At 40.6% G+C, this 18,436-nt stretch overlaps 1 protein-coding gene across 1 annotated transcript in view; it reads right to left on the bottom strand.

The window, feature by feature from the left end:
* Positions 1 to 859: 859 nt before the first annotated feature.
* The window catches only part of LOC117460761 (protein S100-A1-like), a 53,185-nt gene continuing 35,608 nt past the window's right edge, over positions 860 to 18,436 (bottom strand). The window contains exons 2-4 of the mRNA XM_034102303.2: positions 4,522 to 4,590; positions 2,094 to 2,256; positions 860 to 1,150 (exon numbers count right to left, since the gene is read on the bottom strand). Coding sequence (XP_033958194.1) covers positions 986 to 1,150; positions 2,094 to 2,234 — 306 coding nt within the window. The 5' untranslated portion in view covers positions 2,235 to 2,256; positions 4,522 to 4,590 and the 3' untranslated portion in view covers positions 860 to 985. The remainder of the gene's footprint in view (positions 1,151 to 2,093; positions 2,257 to 4,521; positions 4,591 to 18,436) is intronic.

The following is an 18,436-nucleotide window of genomic DNA, read 5'->3' as shown; positions in this document are numbered from 1 at the left end:
GATTTTTTTGTTGAATAGATTTGAGTGCTTCAAAATGTTGGGTCGTGATGTATTGACCAAGTAAAAAGTGGGTCCTGAGGCCTGACCAGTTGAGAACCACTGGTTTAAAGGGTTTGATGGCACGCTCTTGGGAATAGAGTAAAGTGATTGGCTAAGCTGAAGAGTGACGCCCCCGGTCACTTATTAAGAGGAGAGAGAGAAACATGGAGATGGAAATACATGAATGAGTAAAGACGGTCTTGGTTGAACTTGCGCTGAGCTTCATTTGTGGGATGTATTAGGTGTTAACTTATAATCATCCAATTCGAGTTAGCTGAGGAGTAACAGAAATATGTGACGGATGTGTAAGGGTAGGCTTCATTTCTTATGAGAACGGGTCTCTCATTACTCAGGCTTCATAGCCATTGGAATTGATTAATTTCTACCCGACGCCATTGTTATTTTCCGTGCCACCTCGAGGCTTTCTAAAATCTCCCTGGATCCTCCATGTTATATATGTTGACATTACCTTCTATGTCATTTGGATTGTCTATGTTATAATATCATGACGTTGTTTTATTCTTTAACTTGATGATGACCTCTTTTGCACGTCCGTCGGTCCTTCCTCAAGTTTCTTTCCTTCGATTGATTTTAGGGATTATTTATGTGTGTGTTGTACTGTACGGGTCTAATGACAGAGGGTGTCAGATGCTGTCTTTAAAGCTGTGAAACACACGGCTATCTTGGGATATGTAAATACAAATGTCATCTATATGTATGTTTAATTTCTGCCATAGTGTTTAAAATACATTAAGCAGTCCAGCTTGCTTCTTTAAAAAAGGACACTTGTGTAAAGGATGACATCTTTATTGAGGTGGAAGACTTTTCAAGGACAAAAAGATCAGAATCATGACATTTAGTTTGTAGTGATTGAAAGTTCCACAAACCATAATATAGTTTGGATCTTATTGATGTAAAGGAGGGATTGGGGATTTATTCTGAATGCTCAGACTTTCTTAGAACCCTGCTCCTTCATGTCTTGGAAGAATTCATTGCAGGTCACAGTCAGCTCGAAAACCAGAACGACAAACTCCTGGAAGCTGATTTCCCCGTCCTTGTCTTCATCCAGCCCGCTCATGATGTGCTCCAGCACCTGGGGGTCCTTGCAGCTCTGAAACAGAACAAAGAGAGTGAAACCGGGAAGAATCTATTTGTTCCACTCAAGATCAATTGTTGATGGCAAATGCACTTGAAAGCTTTAAAAACCATGGGGTGTTAAGATAACCAGAGACTATAGCACTGCCCAGATCTGCTATTGTTCACTAACAGACCGTTGCTTAGGGTCTATGTCACATGTGTCAAACTCAAGGCCGGGGGGCCAAATCAGGCCCGTGGTGGATTTAATTTCGGCCCGCAGGATTAATTACTATTAGATCTGGCCCGCCGGTATATTACACGCACACCTTCCCTCCATCCTGAGGGTCTCCTCCGCTCAGAGCCTGAGCCCAAACATTGATTGACTTGCACCCGAGATGAGATGCCAAGTGGCTGAGCTAGCATCTCAGAGCAGCACACTGAGTTCAATGGATGCTTCCTTCTGCACTTTCTCTCTCACGACAACAGGGCATGTTTGGTTTCTCTTTGAGGGGAATAGTTTTTTTGAAGCTGTGGGAAAATGTAATCATAAGAAATGACTCTGGAAAAGCTGCAGATAGAGCCATAAGAAATGAATGCAACTGATTATTTAATGTTGTTTTTATAGGCAATAATTTAAGCTCTGTTAGTTCCAGGTTTAATATGTGCAATAAGTTCATTATTAAAGAGCCTCTGAAAGTTTCAGGAACAAAGATTCTCTCTCTTTTTGATCCATTTCTATAAAAACTGAAAAAAAAAATTAAATTGGCCACTTTATGATGTCATAACGATGTGTTGGCTTGTGTAACCATTAGCCAATCAGCAACCAAGGTAACCCCCCCCCCCCACCTGAATCTCCTCCTAGAGCACCATTGTTTGATATATTGATGAAAAACAGTATACTAGGGGACCTTTAAGTGTTATAAATGGTATTCTAATTATAGTGAGGTGTCAAACCTTTGCTTGAGTCCATTTCTCACCTTCATGGAGTCACCAAATTCCCCCTCCAACAGGTTCTTCAGCTCCGTCTTGCTCAGCTTGTATTTGTCACCTTCTCTTCCAGAATATGAGTGGAAGACTTTAATGATGCCTTCAATGGAGGACTCCAGGTGGGAAGCCATATTTCAGTCGTGTAGTTAATGCCTGCAATGACACATCAGGGCATTACGTCACTTGTTAGACGCTTTTATCCAAAGCGACTTGCATACATTCAGTACTGTGGACAATCCCCACTGGAGCAATTTGGGGTGATGCGCCCGGGGACACAACGACATGCTGACTGCAGTGGGACTCGAACTTGCTATCTCCCGATTCAAAGTTAAGCGCACTAACCACTGAGCCACAGCCATTGGATTAAAAACTAAAACGCTAAATACAAAAATGGTGCTTCAGCATGTTTGTACTGATCCGGTTTTCAAAGACGTTATTTTGTTGTTCAGTTGATTCCTAATATTCTGGCACACAATATTCTGTATGCACATTTTCCTGAAGGTATAAAGGTCATTAATGAAAAGTGTCGTTTTCTTTTGGCTTCATCTGTTTAACTTCTGTCAAAAGGATACCCAAGCCGTTAAATGATGCAACGCAGGAAAACAAATTGATGGGATATTCGGTCCAACTTCTACGAGCTTTTTTTAAATGTTACTTCACTTCGATAAACACACATTCAAAGTGCGTTACATTTAGCAACACGTTTCTTATAATAAAAAACAGACGAAATGGGGAAATTATGTCTGTTGAATGTCTGTCCTTTGTTTGTCTTGATGTAGCTGTCAGACTTGATGTGACCTTAAAGTATCATTGTATGGTACGTATTGTTCTTATGGAGATATATGCTGTTAAATTATGCAACGCAGGAAAGCAAATTGATTTACTTATATGGTCCAACTTTTAAAATCTTTTTTAAAATGTCACTTAAACAAATAAGTGCTTTAAATTGAGCATTACGAAATTTGTTATATAATAAATACAAAAATGTCTCCATCTTGTATCCTTAGTTACTTTATCTTTCTTGATGTTGCAAATGGAGCTGCTGTGATGCATGCAACATGTCAGACTTAAAATAACAATAAATGAAACTTATATAGCGCTTTGCTAAAAACGCAAAGACTTGATTAAAACACTGATGATTTGAGCAGATTTGTTCCACATTGAAAACAAAGATTGTTATGTTTAAAGTATTCATTGTTGTTATAAGATAAGTACTTTATTGATCCCAATTTGGGAAATGTGTGTGTTGCAGCAGCATAAAAAGACACGGCATTGAACAATACAAATTAAAAGACAAACAAGAAAGTAGAAAACATACATGTTGGATTTACACATGTACAATAACGAGATGCAGTATAAAGCAAGGTATTATATACACATAAGTATGTGACCGATGGAATATTAACTGAATATATAAATGAACAGTGAAGAGAGAAAACTATGGAAGATGTCCTAAATTTAGCCGAAAGCCAAATAAAAATGCAGGTTAAAAAAAGGTCCATTAGAGACTATTAGACACATGAGACGCTGCTTCGGGGGGGCTGAGTCGGGTCACCCCCACCCGCCACCAACACAAAGGACAGACCCCTGCTGGGCAGCATGCACAGGTGGCTCTCCTTACCTCAGGGAAACGACCCGATGCCTCAGTGCCGAGGCTCGGTCAAGTTGCATCGTTTGAATGTCTGACGGTTCTCATCATTATGAGCAGAGAAGTGCTCTAGTTAATAATGCAGCTCTATAGAAGTCTGAGAGAACAACTCACTCCCGATCCACGCGAAGAGAGCCAGAAGTGCCACAACACTTTCGTTCATTGCTTTAATGGGTCTCCGTGAATGCCGTTAATCATTCCCTCCCGCGGAGACCAGGGAGCTAATTAAAAGCCTTTGAATGCCAAATGCAAAGTGTGTTCATTAACTGAGACTAACACTAAAGCACGAGTATTTGGAAATGTTAGAAACAGACTGCAAATGCTACGACGAGATACTTTTTAACATTTCCCCCCTCGTCAGGCTCTGTTATTTCACCCTCATGACTGTTCAACGCAAGGCCAGTTTATATAGCACCTTTCAACACAAGGCAATTCAAAGTGCTTTATAACAATGAAACGCATTAAGAACATGGCATTTAAAAACAGTCAAGATAATACAATAAACATTTAAAGACAAACTACTTGAATAAAAGTGACAGTGCAGTCTAAGATGTGAATAGTTCAATTAAAAGCAGCGACAAAAAGAAAAGTCTTCAGCCTGGATTTAAAAGTAGTCGGAGTCGCGGCGGCCCGGCAGGTTTCTGGGGGTTGTTCCAGATGTTTGGAGCATATTAACTTCTCCATGTTTAGTTTCTCTGGGGACAGAAAGCGGACCCTTCTAACCTTGATAGCTTCCCAAACTCCTGCTATAAATAAACCGCACAACTCACCTGATGCTGACAGATCTGCTGCTGCTGCTGGATGTGGCTTCTCCTCTGCAGTTATATGGCTCCTCTCACCTGTGTGCAAATCAGTCAGGATCAGGTAGACGCCTCCCTCCAGCTGCAGAGCCTTGTAAGGCAACCACAGGCGCTTTATTATTCCCTACCATGTCATAGCAGGAGAGGCATACCTGTTATCAAACCAAATGTGACCATTTATGTTATAAAGTTTGAGTTCATAACTGGACACACTGTACATTTCACATGTATATGTAATGTAATATTCCATTCCCTATAAATAATATCCTGTTTTATATTGTGTCTAAAGCCCTAAAGAGTTGATATATGTTTTATGTTCACGGTCTACAGTATATGTCCTACTTTTTAATGCTGTTTTAATTCGATTTTTAAATTCTTGAATTGTTTATTTCTACTCTTTAATTTCTACTTCTGTGATTTGTTTTGTTTTTTATGCTGCAGCAACGCAAACAATTCCCAATTTGGGATCAATAAAGTATCTCTTATCTTATAATCTTTATCTTACAAGTGTAGCTACTTGTCAGGGTTGAGCGAAGCAGGCAAGACCCACATGCAGGTTTAACAGAAAACACCTTTATTTCAAGGCTACAAGTGACATACATCAGGGCCCTGTAGTGTCCTACGAAGCTAGTTCAACCTAACCTGGATGTGTTTGAGTTAGCCGGTTGGCCTAATCCAAAACATACGCGTTCTCACTAAGCGGTCCTACGACGCTGGTTATCAAGTGGATCGCTCAAGCCAGCCGTGTCCTATCTAGTTAGGTGCGCGTTCACATGAAAGGGGTGGTATCTGGAGCATTTGACCAATCACAAACATGGAGAAGCGTACCGACAGCGCAGCGTCATACTTCCTGAATGAAAAGTGCACTTTAATACTAGTCAAATATGAAGAAGTTAAACTTTAAACATCCATGACTTAAACACTTGATCAGGATCAAAGCCACAGAGCTGCACCTGCACGGTGAATACAGCTGGGAACAGAACACGTGTTTGAATGCGTACATTAACAGGTTTATGATATCACTGCCCGTCTAAAACACGATCTGACTTCAATTACATTTGACTCGAGTGTTTCGTCAACTTATGTGTTGCTTAAAATAATACTTCTGCATACAGTCTGTGACACTGTGAGTGTTGCACGGCCAGATACGGCTCAGCTGACTCGGATAAGGAGATATATGATACATTATGAAGTGATGTGAATGATAATGGGACACATCGACGTCTGCACTCACAGTGCCGCGGACTGTCGGCTACGTAATGTTACTTTGATTGGTTACTTATGTTGTGGCAGATATTTAATTAAGCTTTCTTAACATAATAGTATAATGATAGTTATAACAGTCTGATTGCTCTGAACATGGGAGGTGATATTCTATTAATTTTCACGTTCACACAGTCGGCGATTTTGGCCGGCCGTCTTTCCTGCAACGGCAGCTTAAACTGTATTTCCTCCGCACACTGAGCTCTGATTGGTCAGCAGGCAGTGCTTTCGCTGAGTTGATCTCTTATCCTGGAACCTATCCTGCTTCGGAGCACAGACTAGGTTCCAGGATAAGTCACCATGGAGATCTAGCCCGCTAAAAAGTGAACCAGCTTCGTAGTACCGGAAATCCCAGAAGTTATCTTGCTAACCGAAAATCCTGCTTCGTAGTATACCCCCCAGGTTAGCCGCTAAGCATAAGTTACCATGGAGATCTAGCCTGCTAAAAAGAGAACCAGCTTCGTAGGACGGTTCTGTTATAAAGTGATATTTACAATGGCTTTATCCCAAATGCGCAGTATCACTCTCTCGATTATGAACAATAATGCTGTTATGATTATATGAATGTAGTAGCAATAAACACAACGTGTTGACACATACAACTGTCTATTCAATATTTGTTGATGAGTTTCCCGCAAAAAGCTTCCTGATTTTTATTGTTTTTCTGTCAACGACATGTTTGTTGTTAACATCACTCAAAGAGAAGACAACACGCTGACTGCAGGGAAGCATCCTCCATCCTCTTCAGCTCCAGCAGTGGCTGTGGTCTCTGCTGGCTAACAGGAAGCTACGCCGTGTTACTGCTGAGCTTCAAGGTCCTGCCAAGTGTTCTACCTGCACGCTCCACCAACATGTCGAGCACAACCGGACTGAGGAACAGTTGTTTACACTAGGCTGTCCCCCCTCTCCCCTCTCCCCTCTCTCCCCCCTCTCCCCCTCTCTCCTCTCTCCCCTCTCTCCCTCCCCCCTCTCCCCTCTCCCCCCTCCCCCCCTCTCCCCTCTCTCCCCTCTCCCCTCTCTCCTCTCTCCCCTCTCTCCCTCCCCCCTCTCCCCTCTCCCCTCTCCCCTCTCTCTCCCCTCTCCCCCCTCTCTCCCCCTCTCCCCCCCTCTCCCCTCTCTCCCTCCTCTCCTCTCCCTTCTCTCCCCCCTCTCCTCTCTCCCCTCTCTCCCTCCTCTCCTCTCCCACCTCTCCCCTCTCCCCCCTCTCTCCTCTCTCCCCTCTCCTCTCCCCTCTCTCCCCCCTCTCTCCCCTCTCTCCCCTCTCTCTCCCCTCCCCCTCTCCCCCCTCTCCTCTCCCCCCTCTCTCCCTCTCCTCTCTCCTCTCTCCCCTATCCCCCTCTCCCCTCTCCTCTCTCTCCCCCCTCTCCCCCCTCTCATCTTGCACCAAAGTTATTGACTGTTATTGTGTATATATTGATTGTTGTGTTTATCTCAATGTGTGCATATGTGTAAATGTGTGTTTTGATTGTGTATATATAGGATTACCATATGTTACATTCGGGATGTTTGGAAACGTCATGTGGATCTCTAAATCACAACCTGAGACAGATTGACATTAAAGTTGACTTTGATGTTCCGAGTCATTGTAAGTGTGGATAAGCATATATTTATAATTGTAAATGTATATTGTATGTAGACATTTAGATGTACATGTTGTTCATAATGCAGTGTTTGAGAGAAGGGGTGGGAATAAATAAGTGTAAGTAGATCATTTGTTTATATAATCATATTTTGGTTTATCAATTTGATAATGCTTACGCTTGTACAGCATCATAATTATCTTGTTTCATTTCATTGTTCATTATAAATGTTTGTATTATTGTTTTACACGTTCGAAATAAATCTAATCTAATAAAATAAATAAGAGCAAATACTTTATACAAATACCGCTTTTGAGTTCGATGATCTAAATATGTTCAGCCCTATAGCGAAACCGTCCTGTTCATTCTTTAAATGTCCATCTTTTTTTACCCTGACCTGCCAATTTAAATACATTGTTTGCGCACAAATACTTGATCACTAACCTTCTGATGATGTAACTGTTAAGCTTAAGCTCTTCTGCTCGCGCTCGTCCCTTTTCATGCTTATTAGGAGCGGCGAATGCTTTCCTTCGACATCATTTGCTATTAAGGGAATGATTGTGCTTGAATGACGGGCGCAATGCAAATCAAGCACAGACAGGCCATTCAATCCTCCTTTAAGTTAATGATTGACCTCGGTGTCTGCAGGCGGCCATTGTGAAGGCTTTGTAGATATTTGCATGCTTCCTTTTTCCTCTTGCTCATAGCCAACGTCTGATACGGCAAACATTCAAAAAGGTCACACCAGGGAAAGTGTGAGATCATTGAGATGCTTCTCAGGTCCATATTAAGGAGGGACAAGAGCAAAATACAATGTAATAGATTGATGGCTTCGTGGGAAATGAATTCATGGTGAATTCAGCCGGTTTAAATTGAGATTCAAAGATGTCTTTTTTTGTGGAATGGCATTTCGTCAAATTCAACATTTGGCTATTAATGTAATCAGAGACGGATTTTCTTTTCTTGGTTTGAAGTAGCGTCAACACGTTCTTAACTGGGACCACCTATGTGAGAAGAAGAGCCTCTCGACTATCTGTTATGGGAAACCAAAGCAACCAGATCGTATTACTTTATTTAAGACACACTGCAGATCAATGAGTGGAGCAGACCTGCATCCATGCGAGGGCATTTGATATTGAAGGTGGGACCAAGTTTAAAATAAAAGGTGGTGTGGACACATCAGTTTATTTATAATCTTTTCCCCGTTGCTATACCTATACCATATGTTACTCTAAACACACGCACTATTCTGATGCTTTGTATGCACTCTAGCCACTTGTTTACATGCACAGAACGCATGTCTCAATCATTGAACAAGTACAATGTGTAACCTTACCACAAACACACATGTCATTTGAAGATTACATATATATTGCGTTGTAAAAAACGTTCAATCTGCCATATGTCCTTCCTCTTCTGCCTGTGCCACTCAGGGCTGACCACCACCACACACACACACACACACACACACACACACACACACACACACACACACACACACACACACACACACACACACACACACACACACACACACACACACACACGTTCTCACTCATCCCATCACATATTGACGGACGGTCAGGGCCCCTCCCCGTCGCTATATTACGTACAGGGTACCCCTTGCCCGTCAGGCTTCTACGGGAAGGGCGTCCCATATACCTTCATTGCGGACAGCGGACCCCTTGCCCGTCAGGCTTCTACGGGCAGGGCGTCCCATGGACCTTCATAATGCCTATTTTAAGGTTCATTTGGCCATTAAAATGCGTTTTGATGTCATTTTATGCGAGTAATGAGTTTTTATTTCTGATTATTTGTGCAGTACATGTACATGATGTTTAGTTTGCTAGTTATGACGAAGATTACTTCATGAATGTGTACACATTCATGGTTGCTAAGATGGTTGCTATGGACGCTGCAACAGCTCCCAGACCACGTGATCAACAACAATGGCCACCCTTCGTGTTATTCTCGGTGGAAAATGCCTATTCTTTTTTATTTATATTTTTCACTTACATTTTTATTGACATTTTTATAAACATACAAAACCACATATAGTTCACTAAACACTTGAATTAGAGACCCATTGAAGAAGAAAAAAGAAAATACAAATAATAATAAAAACAAGCAAACAGTGACATGGAAGCTTTCTATCCTATTTTAATGCAACATCATGGTCTGGTTCCAACTCTCAATTTGTGGTGTCATTCATTTTTCTTTTATATTCAACCCATTTTTCCCATTTAGACTCAAATTTCCCTTCCTGGATCCTCAATATGTGTGTGAATCTCTCCATATCAAATATTTCCTGTACTACTCCCAGCCATTGCTCCTTTGTAGGTGGATCTGCTTGTACCATGCTCTGGTAATTGTTTTCTTGCTGGCAGCCAGCAGCACCTTAATCAGGTATCTGTCCCCACCCTGTGAGTTTTCCTGCACCAGATTCCCCAAGTATAACATCAGGCCGGTCTTAGGAACCTCATAACCTAAGATCCCCTTCAATACTCCCCACACTTCCTCCCAGTATCCCTTCATCTTTTGGCATTTAAAAAAAATGTGTGTGTGGTCTGCCCCCACCTCGCCGCATTGCCTCCAACATGCGTTCTGTTCCGGGGCATACCTCCCTTTTATCTTTGGGGTTATGAAGTATCTGATTATGTTTTTCCACCCAAATTCCCTCCATACCCTTGACCCAGTAGTTGAATGCTGCACTCTACATACATTATACCATTCTTCCTCTGTCATATCAATCCCGAGTTCTTTCTCCCACTTTTCTTTTATAGAGTTGAATTCCCCCTACTCTCCAACAGAGCTTGATACAGAGCTGAAATCACCCTGCCTTTCTTCCCTTCATGCTTCAATCATGACCTTAATTACCCCATTTTGTTTAGTGTTTTTATCCATTTTTATTTCTTTTATATAATAGTCTCTCACCTGTAAGTATCTAAAATGGTCACCCCTTTCCAGATCAAACTTATCTCTTAGATATTGAAAACTCTGCATTTCCCCTTTTTCCACCATCCTACATATTGCTGTGATGCCCCCTCGGGCCCATCGCTTAAAACCTGCATCTTCTTTTCCCGGCTGGAATTCATTATCATTGTTATCCATCTCAAAATCTTTGTCTGTTTTCCTATTTTGTATCTCTTTATTACCGTGTTCCAAGTGTTTAAAGTGAATTTTGTGATTGGGTCTAATACGTTTTCCTGTGTCCTGAATAATTCTTTATCCCCGAGTAGTTTTTGAATCTGGTTGTTTTCCCCATTTGTTTCGATGTCCTTCCATTTAGCTACGTATTCCATATTACACCAGCATGCCACTGTTCTGATTTGTGCTGCATAATAATAATCCTGGAAACTCGGCACTGCCAATCCTCCTCTCCCTTTGGGTAGCTGCAGTGTCGCAAGCCTAATCCTGGGCCTTTCCCCCCCCAAATAAACCTTGAAATCCATTTATCCCATTCCATAAATTGACTTTGTGGAATAGATATAGGTAGTGATTGGTAAAGGTACAGTAGCCTAGGCAGTATATTCATTTTAACTATTTCAATCCTTGAACTAAGGTCTAAGGTCTGTATTGTCCACCTACATAAATCCCTCTTGATATTCTGATTGATCTGCGTATAATTTGCATTGTATAATCCTTTTATGATGTTAACCCCTAAATATTTAATTGTATCCATGTCCCATCTAATTCTGTATTTGTCTTTGATCTCTGGTGTTGGTGTGTAGTATAGTGCTAAAATCTGTGTCTTTGTCACGTTTAGTTTGTACCCTGAGTATTGTCCATATTCCTCCAGTAAATCCATCAGTATCGGGAAGCCCACGTCTGGTTGCCCCATATATGCTATCAAGTCGTCCGCAAATAGTCCCAATTTGTGTTCTAAACCTCCTGCCTCAACCCCCTTTATATTCTGGTTCTGCCTGATTGCTTGGGCCAATGGTTCGATGAAGATATCAAAAAGTGTTGGGGAGAGACAGCAGCCCTGTCTTGTCGACCTCTCTAATTTAATCCGATCCGTCAGACTACCGTTCACTTTCACTCTAGCTGTTGGTTCATGATACAATGATTTTATACATTTGATTGACTTTTCATTAAATCCAAACTTTTCTAAGACATTATACAAATAGACCCAGTTCACACTATCAAAAGCTTTTTCTGCATCTATACTCACTAAAATTGCACTGTCTCCCCTCCTTTGGGCCTCCTCCACTATATGAATTGTTTTCCTTATATTATCTTGTGTCTGTCTCCCTCTAATAAAACCAGTCTGGTCCTCATCTATAATGTCGGGCATGAATGTCTCAAATATTTTCGAAATTATGGACGTATACATCTTGTAGTCTACACAGTATGGATATTGTTCTAAAGCTACTACATAATTCTTTATCCTTGCCTTCCTTGGGAATTGTAGTAATGATAGCCTCTTTCCATGACGGGGGAGTTTTGTTCTCTTTCATAGTATATTTAAATGATGCCAACAGTAAGGGGCTTAATTCCGATTTGAATATCTTATAAAATTCGGATGGCAGCCCGTCGCTGCCTGGTGACTTGCTATTTTTCATTCTACTAATTGCATCCCCCATCTCTTTTTCTGTAATATCTGAGTTCAATAGCCTATTCTGTTCTTCTCCTATCGATGGTCGGTCCAGCCCCTCTAAAAATGCCTTACTCTCTTCCTCTGCTGCAGTTGGTTGTGCGTAGGGGTGGGCGATATTGAAAAATATGTTATCACGATATTTTCAGGCAGTATCACGATAGACGATATATATCACGATATTTTTTCATGTCGGTTATTATGGTTATTTTTCAAGTTACTTAACAGTACAAGCACCTACAAGGTAACAGAAACTAAAACAAAAAGGAGTAACAGACCAAAATAGCATTTCAAGCTGGTTTTATTTCAGAAATGAAACCCTGAATGAACAAGTGAGCAGTGAACATCAATAAACATGAAAAGGAGGGTAAAACATAACTAAGTAAAACATAAAACATCAATGAGGAAAAGTCAGTGCCAAACAATTCAAATGTAAACTTTAGAGTAGACTTGAAGTGTAATAAAAGACTTTAGCATAACTGAAGGGAAAAACATAAAACGCCACCGCGTCAGTTATGTCTTTCCACCGTTTGCTAGTCTTTTCATCAGGAGCCCCTTTATGAAATGTCTGCCCTATGGTTGCTCGCTGCAAAGAAAGGGGGCGGGGACTTTGGGAGCGTGTCAAACAACTCGGACTGAACGAAAGCAGAGGTGCGCTGACATTGTGAAATCGATCGGGCTTGATATATGGTGAAATTAAAATCAGTAGGTGAGGCTGGGGGAGCGGGAGGGGAAGAGACTCTCCGTCCGCTGTCATAGCCCCCTGTGCCGCGCACGGAGAGCCTCTTCCCCTTCCGCTATTTTTTTTTTCTTTCAATTTTTTTTTTTTTTTTATCACGATAGGACGATATCTCTGAAAAAGCATATCGTGGAGACCTAATATCGTCACGACGATATATATCGTCATATCGCCCACCCCTAGTTGTGCGTATAGTGTCCTATAATAATCCTCAAATGCTCTCTCTATGTCCTCCGGCTCTCTTAGTAACTCATTGGTTTTAGGATTCCTAATCTTATGTATAGTGTTTAATGTTTGTTGTGCCCTTATCTTTCTAGCCAATAATCTATTTGCTTTGGGCCCCCCTTCATAATATGCCTGCTTTTCAAACCTAGCTTTCTTCTCCACCTCTATTAATAATATATTTTCTATCTTCCCTCTAATGTCCTTAACCTTCCTAAGTGTCTCTGGGTCATTTGTATTTTTATGTTGCCTCTCTAATTATTTTAGTTGCCCAGTTAAATTTTGATAGAGTTCCAGTCTGGTTCTCTTAAGGTGTGCCGTTTGTGCTATTGTGTAATGGCGCGTTTCCACTGCAGGCCTCGCTCGGTTTGGCCTTACTAGGCCCGGCTCACTTTAATGCTGCGCTTCCATTACAGTTTAGGAACTGGGGTAGTTACTATAGTAACGCAGTGTAGGCGGGGCGATCAGCTTTTTGGCGGGCGGAGCGACGCTGCATACAACTGCCGTGACGTCATCTTCAATGCGACACAACTCACACAACAACAATGGAGGATGTGGAAGCCATCGTGTCCTTGCTTCTTGGTATGTGTTTTTTCATCACAGCAAGAAGGAAAACGTTGTTTCGGAAAAGGCTGCTTATAGCCAGACGTAATACAGAAGAAGCTGAGGGGACACTTATGGCAATCGTACAACGCGGCAGAGACTACTCCAGGACGACGACGCTACTCGGTAAGCTAACGTTCGCTAACTAGCAATGTGTTTCACGCTCACTATACGACAAAAGTGTTTCAAGTATTTAATTAATTGTAGCTACCACTTTTACGTATTAAAATATGTATGCTTTTGTTTGTGTATTTCAGAAGTTAGGTTGCCACCGCAGACCATGTGTTTGGATGCTTGACGGAGCAACCGAGTGGTGGGGTGTGATTGTTCCATCTTCCACACACACTCACAAGAATTTCTTGTGTTTGTAATTATAAACGACATTGAAAGATTGTGGGCCATTAAGGCTAGTGACGTTTTGTTTTGTTTTTATTATTACTACATTGTATTGAACATAAATACATCTTTTTTTCTCTTTCACATGTGTTTGTCAAATGATTTAAACAAAAAAATGTTATCAGAATTGACTATTTAGTAAATATTTGATTTTCAAGCACCAGTAAGTACTTCCCCATAATAAGAACATTTGAGCAAATATGAAAGTAAACAAATACAAATGATCTCTTATCCCCCTTATCTTTCTGTTTTTTCTAAATACCACCTTCCAGTTTATTTGTAAAAGGAAATCTTTTACTTTAAGTAATGTGTCAGTTACCAAATAATGTTTTAGGAGGACCTCAAGCAAGCAAACTCAATTTCTTGCTTTAAATCTCTTCTTAAAATTAACTTTTATCTTATGGGCTTTTTCCTAACTGATGGTGTTTCTTATTGCTTTATAAATGCATGTATGTTTATATCTCTACATCTTAATTGGGCTATTTTTACAATTGTTGAGTGATATTGTAGGCTTCTGTTTTTTAAAGATCCACAAATATTATTAGTAATGGTATTAGTTGTAGCCTATTTTTATCTAGGACAAATATAGGCCTATAACTTCTGCCTCATGTGAATCTGAGTTTTTGTTCTGCTGATTTAAAGCCCTTTAATTGTACATTTCAGTTTATGATTGGATTCCAAAACTGTAATTTTGTGTGTGAGTGTGACTTTGTTTACATGCTCACGGAAATCAGTTTGTTAATCAGATGATGCATTTATCAACAAGAGATAAGATACTCTTTATTATCAAAGTACTTTATTGAATCCCAATTTAGGAAGTGTTTTTTATTGCAGCATAAAAAGGCATGGCATTGTACAAATACAAAATACAAAACTGTTTGTATTGCAGCAGCATAAAAATATACGGCATTATATAAAAAAAAAAAGGAAAGATAAGAAATAAACAAGAAAGTATAAATGTTGCATTTACAAATTAACAAAAACAAGAGAGATGAAACTGAATAATATTAAAATTACAGAGGTGGTTCGTCTTCCTGAGGAGACGGGCCACGTCGGCTGCCCCCTAGAACCTGGCCGAGAGTGCGCAGGAAGGCTAGGTTAAACGCATGAGTTTGAGCGTTCTCCTCCCTTCTCAAGGCCATTTCCTCCTCCCTCGCCCGGGCAGCAGCCTCCATGGTCAGCTGCCAGTGCCGATCCACCTGGCCAGGCTCTGTTCATGGTGCCGTTCCTGCTGTGCTAGGTGCTCGTCTCCTCCTCGTTTCCTCTTGCCTGTATGACGATAAGATAATTTTAGCAATAACAATGAAAAACACAGGACAGGTATAGGTCACACAAGGATACAATACAATGTATAAGCAGAACAACAGTAAGGATGAACTAAAGACAGTTATGCCCTAGATGTTTACAATGATTGTGAAAGTGAATTACATTATGTCCAGCCTGTTGATAATGAATATAAATATATGTATATGTATATAATAGGATGTCACACACAAATGTACTAGCTGCGTACTAGCTAGTTTGTAACAGAGCATTTCCACACAGTGGTATAGCTTATTTTACTTACTGACGATGGATGATCTAAAGTTAAAAAAAGTCACAATTCTAGTGGTTTTGCCATGCCTATTTCTTACCTAGAACCACACGCTGCGGTGTCGTGATGGCACTCGGCGTTGCTGTCGGTTCCTCGGCTGGTGTCTGTGGTCGAGTTGAGGTCCGTTCTGATGATGTGAGGACGGAACACTGCCACCACCCGGTGTTCGGGACTGTTCCTCCTCACTAGTCCAATGGCATCATCTAGAACAGCAACATGACTTGTTAATTCCACAAACTACTGTAGCACAATACTAAATAGCAACAACAACTGTAGAAAAGAAGAACCTAAACAATGGCGCATGTGGTGTTAGCAAACAATAGCTCTAGCTAATGCTATCTGCCTTAGCTAGCTATGTAGCTCTTCGGGGCTCCATAAAAGCATGGGTTGTCGAACATAAATGTAAGGATAAAATACTTGTTTGTTAGAAGTGAGCTTTAGAATAGATAGGGACACAACGCTTTCAAGCAAATAACAGAGCGTTAGCAAAGACTTACCATGCAGGGACTCCAGTAACGCGGTTGCAGAGTCCAGGCCTCCCTCCCTCCCAACGTTGGCCGGTCTATGGCCATAAATAGCGTCCAACAGGTCGAACCACTTCCAGCTTTTCCTATCGGAACCACTCCGGCCGTTGTGGTCCTTCACGGCTCTATACTCACTCTTAAGCTTTTTCAGTTTTTCCCTACACTGCTGGAAAGTCCTTGAGAATCCGCGTTCGGACAACAGTGCAGAGACCTCCTGAAAAACTTTAGGTTGCGAGTTGTGCCGTCGAGCTCCCGCTGGATTTATCATCTGCAATCAGCTGGAGGAACGTCGCAACTTCGTCAATCGACCACGGTATGCTTTTCTTTACCATTTTCTTAGGTTTACAAAAATGCTGCAAGCGTCCCTTAATATATGCGACACTAGGGATTAAGTCGCGCGAGAATTGTGACGATTCTCTCTGACCAATCAGCAGTCGTCACTAGTTTAGCATATTCCGCCCGGTTGTTGGCCCCGCTTGTTGGCCTCGATAGAACCACGATATAGTCGGGCCAGAAAAAGTAGCCTCCGGCCAAAACTAGGCCAAGGTGGAAACGCAACCAAAAACGGGCCCCGCACGGCTCAGCGCGCTTAAAGCGAGCTACCCGCTGATAAATAGACATTTAAGCTAGTCTGCAGTGCCGACACCCAGCTAGGTTGCTCGTCGTTGCTAGCTTTAGCGTTAGCCGTTAGCGGCTGACTGTGTTCCGTCTGGACCTGCATCTCTCCCAGCTGTTTTTCGGCTTTCGTCTTTTTCTCCGTTCCTTTCTTATTTACTAATAAACTAATGACCTATTCTTCCAACTTCGAATCACATTTATCGGGGTTTTCTTCCTTTTTTTAACTTATTTGGCCGGGAGCTCCTCTTCTTAGCTGCTTATCGCCTCATGTGTAAACCGGAAGTCGGAAAATGCCTATTTTAAGGTTCATTTGGCCATTAAAATGCGTTTTGATCTCATTTTATGCGAGTGATGAGTTTTTATTTCTGATTATTTGTGCAGTACATGTAGATGATGTTTAGTTTGCTAGTTATGACGAAGATTACTTCATGAATGTGTACACCTTCATGGTTGCTAACGTTTTTTTGGTGGAAATGTGTTTTTTTACAGCAAAGTCACCCTCTGTACTTGGACTTATTGGGAGAATCTAAAGGCAAGAACATCCCAAATATTCATTTAGGTCTTTATTTTAGACCTTTAGTGTTGCCGTCTGTGAGGAAAATAAATGGGGCTCAGAGCCTCGTATTTTTAAAATCTTTTTTTCCTTCTAATTTGTTATTCTTTTCAAAATAACACAATGTTATTTACTCACCAATAACACACAATTATCCTTGCTTTTATTTATTGGTTTAATTCCATAATCTCGGGCTTTTTTGGCGTTCGTCAGGAACTGAATTTCAAAATAAAAATAACCGGAAACAGACGTAGGCATTTCAAGTGATTACCCAAGATCCTCAGCTATGCTGTTTTAGCCGCAATGCATGCTGGGATTTGGTGTTTGTTATATGAAATCAGGAAAACATTTTAAAAGAATAAAATAATACTTAATTCCGAGTGCTCTTCCTTTTCTCTTTGAAAGTCATCACATAACGGCATTGTAATACACGGTTCGGCTGCATTAAATATTACAGATCTGCCGTAGTTCTTTATTTATAGAGCCCTGATGAGAAGACCTTTGGAAAAACTGAAGAAATGCCGCCGAAACTGAATACTTGACGTGGATCATAAATATATCAACAATTAAACAACATCTTCAATTTCTCTTCACACAATACGTCTCCTTGCAGTATCAACACTAATTCGGCTGACTTTTACATTTGATCTAATTCATAGATAGGTTATATTTACACCATAACGGTGCACAGCTGATATAAAAGGACTTGTAGTTTTTAAAGATATTACTGATTTGAATTGGATTGAATTTTGAATGTAAGAATGTAAATACTGAGTCTGAAATAGTATAGCAATATGCTGTAAAATTATGTGAAAGCATGAATAAAACTATCTTCAGATGTTGTACATACATAAATGTCCTACACTAATAATACAAAGTTATTATGGCTGTGTGCACCGCCTAGTGGTTAAAGCACGTTATTGAATTATTGTTTTTATGTGTTATATTTGATTAAAAAAATATTAAGAGTACATACTTTCATAGGGGGAAAGTAGAAGGTCTGTGATAGAAATATAGAATATAAAAAATCAAGAAGATACTATAAGTGATCTCTACAATAAAACAGTTTAGTGCAGGATGTACAAAGATATTAATAGGAGGTGCAAAACAGAAAAACGAATGAACCTTTATTTAAACATTAAATAACAGATTAAGGTCTTCTTTTAAATAAGAAAAAAGCTTTGGGGGTATCTATC

The sequence above is a fragment of the Pseudochaenichthys georgianus genome, chromosome 16 (genome assembly GCF_902827115.2).
Source record: "Pseudochaenichthys georgianus chromosome 16, fPseGeo1.2, whole genome shotgun sequence".
NCBI lineage: Eukaryota > Metazoa > Chordata > Actinopteri > Perciformes > Channichthyidae > Pseudochaenichthys > Pseudochaenichthys georgianus.
Note: the sequence above shows the minus strand (reverse complement) of the source record. Positions and strands in the feature narration are given on the sequence as shown.